General features: G+C 56.6%; 1 protein-coding gene across 1 annotated transcript in view; it reads left to right on the forward strand.

Annotated features, from left to right (window-relative positions):
* Positions 1 to 5,668, forward strand: part of VPS52 (VPS52 GARP complex subunit) — a 30,172-nt gene that overhangs the window by 8,567 nt on the left and 15,937 nt on the right. The window contains exons 7-11 of the mRNA XM_015410265.1: positions 1,241 to 1,391; positions 3,807 to 3,907; positions 4,202 to 4,334; positions 4,481 to 4,538; positions 5,474 to 5,606. Of these exons, the coding sequence (XP_015265751.1) occupies positions 1,241 to 1,391; positions 3,807 to 3,907; positions 4,202 to 4,334; positions 4,481 to 4,538; positions 5,474 to 5,606 (576 nt within the window). The remainder of the gene's footprint in view (positions 1 to 1,240; positions 1,392 to 3,806; positions 3,908 to 4,201; positions 4,335 to 4,480; positions 4,539 to 5,473; positions 5,607 to 5,668) is intronic.

The following is a 5,668-nucleotide window of genomic DNA, read 5'->3' on the forward strand; positions in this document are numbered from 1 at the left end:
TTTGGGGCCGGGGGGCCGGGGCGGTGGGGGCTCTGCAACTTACCTGGCTGCTTCTTGCTCTGACTGAGGGCTGCTGGGAGCAGGGGCTTGTTGCATGTGCCCGCCCCCTGGGCTCTTTACTGCCGGAGCGCCGCTCTTGTGCGCTCCCGCAGGAAATGACCCCTGATTATAATACTTGGTTATTTGGAAATTTAAAAAAAACACTTTATTCTCCGTGGATTTAATTGGGTTTGACGAATACTTGACACTGATATTTATATAATAGTACGGGGGGGAATTTTAAAAATGAAAAAGCACAAAATAATAAAAATCATAAATAAAAAGGGGGGGGGGGAAGCACAAAATAGATCTGCCTTAAGCGTACGTCTGTTGTACACAACGTCATATATTTTCCCACATCTTCCTGACACTCTGACCCTCGGTTTCTGTGCTATCCTTCAGGCGGGGCCCGGAGATATAACAACAAGCACACAGGGAACACGGCTAAGTTAGATAAACACAGAAAACACCGTGTTGAAATGATAGACACAATATTCACACCATATACTTATAGCTAAATATATTTGCTTTTTATACCCATCATCAACTCTAGTGTATTGTAAACACTTTCAAACTACAACATCACATTTCAAGTACTTTCAAACTAAGTTATATAACACGAAGACTCCAACTGTCTTCTTCCTGATGGAGGATAAATACCAATGTACAGTTATTTGTGCCGAACAATGCGGCAACCTATTGTACATTTCCCAAGTGATGATCCATCGGGTAAAGCTAGCAGGCAGCTTGTATTTCTCACTGTGACGATTCAGCTTAGCCAGCAAGCCTAGTAGACGTATTTTCCCATGAGGTGGTTCAGCTAGCAAGCAGGCCTAGCAACACGCCTCCCGGGCATAACCTGCGTGTTTCGAACAAATCTTCTTCAGGCATAATTTTTTCTGGAGCCACAGCTCTTGAATTTACCCAGTGCAGGGACCAGTTCCCCCGGAGGCCATGGCTGCGTTGGAGGGGGGGCGGACTCCGTGGCCTTCTCTTCCCTCCCCATACCCTGACATCCCCGGGCTCGACTCCCAAATCTCCAGGAGATGTTCCAACCTGGATTTGGCTGCCTGTCTTCATGCTGTGGAGCTGGCCCGAGGGCTCCCGGGAGTCGGGACCGGTACATTCCCCAGGAGCGGCAGGGGGCTCCGGGGCGGGCGGGTGGGCTCCTCCTGAGGCTGGCCCCGCCCTCTCCCCTCAGCACCATCCTGGAGACGCCGGTGACGGAGCAGGGCTTCCTGGAGCAGCTGCAGGAGCTGAACAACAAGATCAACGCGGTGAAGGAGCAGGCCTTCCGGGAGACCATGGCCTGCGCCGACGTGGCCGACATCCTGGACAAGCTCAAGGCCAAGGTGAGGGCGGCCCCCTGCCCGGAGCCGGAGGAAGGCCCCTCTGCTGCCGCGGGGTCGGCTGACTGCTCCCCCGGGGGGAGAGGCCTGTGGCGGAGGACCCCCCTCTCTCGGTTGCCCCTGCGGGGAAGGAGGGCTCCCTCTGAGCCGTGGAGTCTGGTGAGCAGAAATCCTACTTTGTGAGCGACGGGCATTGCAGTGGTGAGGGAGCGATGGGGCCGCTGCATAAATTAGCTTGCTCTGGAGCCCCTCCCTCCCCGAGCTGAGACAAAACTGTGTGAGCCGGAGGCTAAGAAACTCTGAGCTAGCTCACAGCAACTCAGCTTAGAGGGAACACTGGCGGCGAGTCCCGTGTTCCCTCTAAGGTGAGTTAGTGTGAGCCAGCTCACAGTTTTTTAGCCTCCGGCTCACACAGTTTTGTCGTCGCTCAGGAAGGAGGGCTCCCGAGCAAGCTAATTTATGCAGGAGCCAAATGGCTCGCTCACACCTTTAAGGCCAGTAGCTCACAAAGTAGGATTTTTGCTCACATGACTCCACAGATTAGAGGGAACATTGGCGGCGACGGGTTTCGGCTGCGGAGCCCACTGGCTTATGCAGTTCCCCCCGGGGTGGGGGGTGGATGTGCCGAGTGTGGTGCGCCCTCCCTTGCCCCTGTGGCCCTTCCCTCTCCCGAGAGGTCTCGTGTGGGGCCGTCCTCCCCCGAGGAGGGCAGTTTGTGGGGTAGAGCTGTGGGGAAGTGTGAGCCAGGGGTCTCCATCTGGAGGTCTGGCCCATCGCCTCTGGGCACCACCAGTCCCGGAAGCCACACAGCTCACTGCGGAGTTTCTCCCGGATGGTTTCTCCTGATTCACGGCCTGCAGGAAGGGGGCCGGCTTCCCCTTCAGCTCTTCCCATGCCCCCTTTGAGACCCTGGGGCCGCTTAAGCTGTGCAGACCCCCCCTTCCTTGGAGCCAGAGGGGGTGGGTCACGCCAAGGGGGTGAAACGCTGCATTGGTTAAGAGGGTTCCTAAACGGGACCGACTCAAAGGACTTGGGGTGCTTGTGTTGTTTTGCAAAGAGTCTCCTGAAAACGTTGTGTGTGGCGCTTTGGACCAGCACCTGGGCTGTTTCCCCACATTCATGGGCCATTTTCTGGGCTTTGCATGGGGGTGTTGTGGGGCTGGCTGGCACTCATAAGGACATGAGAGACGCCAATGTTGGATCGGACTGATGACCCCTCCAGTCTAACACTTTGTGTCACACCGTGGCCAAAAAGACCAGATGCCCTCAGGAGGTCCAGCAGTGGGGCCAGGACACTAGGAGCCCTCCCACTCTCGCTCCCCCCCCAGCACCAAGGATACAGAGCATCAATTGCCCCAGAATGAGAGTTTCCATCTATACCTTGTGGCTAATAGCCACTGATGGACCTCTGCTCCATATGTATAACATAAGAGAAGCCAGTGTTGGGTCAGGCCAATGGCTCCTCCAGTCCAACACTCTGTTGTCACATAGTGGCCAAAAAGACCAGGTGCCATCAGGAGGTCCAGCAGTGGGGCCAGGACACTAGAAGCCCTCCCACTGTTTCCCCCCCACCCAAGCACCAAGAATACAGAGCATCATAAGAACACAAGAGACACCCATGTTGGATCAGGCCAATGGCCCCTCCAGTCCAACACTCTGTCATGCAGTGGCCAAAAATACCAGGTGCCATCAGGAGGTCCACCAGTGGAGCCAGGACACTAGAAGTTCTCCCACTGTTGCTCCTCAAGCACCAAGAAGACAGAGCATCCCTTGCCCCAGAGTCCCTTTCCATACCTTGTGGCTCATAGCCACTGATGGACCCCTGCTCCAGATGCTTATCTAATTCCCTTTTGAAGCCCTCCATGCTTGTAGCCGCCACCACTTCCTGTGGCAGTGAATTCCATGTGTTCATCACTCTTTGGGTGAAGAAGGACTTCCTTTTATCCGTTCTAACCCGACTGCTCAGCAATTTCATGGAGTGCCCACATGAGTTCTTGTATTGTGAGAAAGGGAGAAAAGGACTCCTTTCTCGACCTGCTCCATCCCACGCCTAACCTTACAAACCTCGATCCCTCCCATCTCCTCCTCCTCCTATTGAGATCCTCCTTGAGCAGATTGCTCTGTAACCTTCCCCCCCCCCCCCGCCCCTGAGCAGCATCTTAAGTAAAAGGAGGTCGAAGCCACCAGAAGAGGCAAAGGGTCTGGTCCTTCCTCCTTCCCCGTTCCCTGTCTGCCTGGGGTGGGGACACGGATCCGGGAGGGAGGCAGAGACGATCCGTAAAGCCGGGAGCCGTTCCTTTCCCCCCCCACTCCGAATTGCTCCCTGTGGCGCAGTGAGAGAGCTGTGTCTGAACAGAGACGGGCGCGAGTCCCCTCTGCAGAACAGCCCTAACGGGCGCCCACTCTCCCCTCCTCCAGGCGGTAGCCAAGATCCGGGAATTCATCCTACAGAAAATCTACTCTTTCCGCAAGCCGATGACCAACTACCAGATCCCCCAGAATGCCCTGCTCAAGTACAGGTGGGGGCCTGGCCCTTGTTTCATTCCATTCCATTTATATCCCACCCTCCCCGCACGCAGGCTTGTGGGGGGGGGGCTCCACTGGATTTGTGGGGGGGGGCTCCACTGGATTTGGGTCGTTCTCTTTGGGGATTCTGTCCTGCCGCTGGCAGAGGGCCCGTAGTGTTGGCTTTTGGGTCCCCCAGCATGCCTTGCTCAGCCTGAGGGTGTGGCCGGCCTGGTCTCCCTGCTCCCGCGCTGTGGGGTGGGGGCGTCACCCTGAGGCCTCTCTCCCCTCCTCTCCCCGGGGGGCAGGTTTTTCTATCAGTTCCTGCTGGGGCACGAACGGTCAGTGGCCAAGGAGGTTCGGGACGAGTACCTGGAGACCATGAGCAAGATCTACCTCAGCTACTTCAAGTCCTACAACACCCGCCTGATGAAGGTGCAGGTGAGAGAAATGGGGGTGGGGGGGTGGGGTTTGTTCTGGTCCCTGTTGGGGGCGCCCTTTGGACACACAACCCCTTCCTCCTCTAAACCCTGGGATTCTGGGAATTCTGCCTATGGTTTCTCTCTCTGTCTCTCTGTCTTCTGCAGTACGAGGAAGTGGCTGAGAAGGACGATCTCATGGGGGTAGAAGACATGGCCAAGAAAGATATCCTTTCCTAGGGGAGACGGGGAGGGAGGGGTCAGGCTTCTCCGGCACCAGAGATCTGCCTTGGAGAGATGGCCTTGTGGGTCAGCCAGTTTGGTGTCGTGGCTAAGAGCGCGGACTCTAGTCTGGGAGAACCGGGTTTGATTCCCTGCTCCTCCACTTGCAGCTGCTGGATGACCTTGGGCAAGCCGTAGTTCTCTCAGAGCTGTGCTCTCAAGGGCAGTCCTCGAAAGAGCTCCCTCAGCCCCACCGCCCTCGCAGGCAGTGTTCCCTCTAAGCTGAGTGTGAGCCAGCTCACAGTTCTTTAGCCTCCGGCTCACACATTTTTGCCTCGGCTCAGGAAGGAGGGCTCCAGAGCAATGTTCCCTCTAAGCTGAGTGAGTGTGAGCTAGCTCACAGTTTTTTAGCCTCCAGCTCACACATTTTTGTTTTAGCTCAGGAAGGATGGCTCCAGAGCAAACTAGTGTATGCAGTAGCCAAATTGCTTGCTCACAACTTTAATGCCAGTAGATCACAAAGTAGAATTTTTGCTCACAAGACTCCACAGCTTAGAGGGAGCATTGCTCCAGAGCAAACTCATTTATGCAGCAGCCAAATCGCCCGCTCACAACTTTTAATGCCAGTGGCTCACAGAGTAGAATGTTTGCTTGCGAGACTCCACCGCTTAGAGGGAGCCCTGCTCACAGGGTGTGTGTCTGTCGTGGGGAGGGGAAGGGAGAGGAGATGGTCAGCCGCCCTGAGACTCCTTCGGGGAGTGAAGGGCCATGGGGTATAAATCCAACCTCCTCTTCTATAGCTGAAGCCCGAGGCCACGCCCGACCCCCTGCCTCGTGCTCTGTGTCTTGAGGGTGGGGTGGGGCTAAACTGTGGGCCTCCCCCCCCCCCCCCCTTTGAGCAGGGCCCCATCCCCAAATGGCCCTTGACTCTCCCGCCACGCTTCTTCTCGAAGCCGCCCCTCCGGAACCGCAACACGATCTTCACCCTGGGGAACCGCGGGGGTGTCATCGGGGGGGCCGAGCTGGAGGGCCCCATCATCGTCCCCCACAGCGCCCAGAAGAGCGACGTCCGAGTAAGTCGTGGGTCTGAGGACCCGGGGGGGGAGGGGGGAGCTTGTCTGTGTCCCGCCCCCC

Source organism: Gekko japonicus, unplaced genomic scaffold, assembly GCF_001447785.1.
Source record: "Gekko japonicus isolate JY-2015 unplaced genomic scaffold, Gekko_japonicus_V1.1 scaffold1280, whole genome shotgun sequence".
In the NCBI taxonomy this organism is placed as follows: domain Eukaryota; kingdom Metazoa; phylum Chordata; class Lepidosauria; order Squamata; family Gekkonidae; genus Gekko; species Gekko japonicus.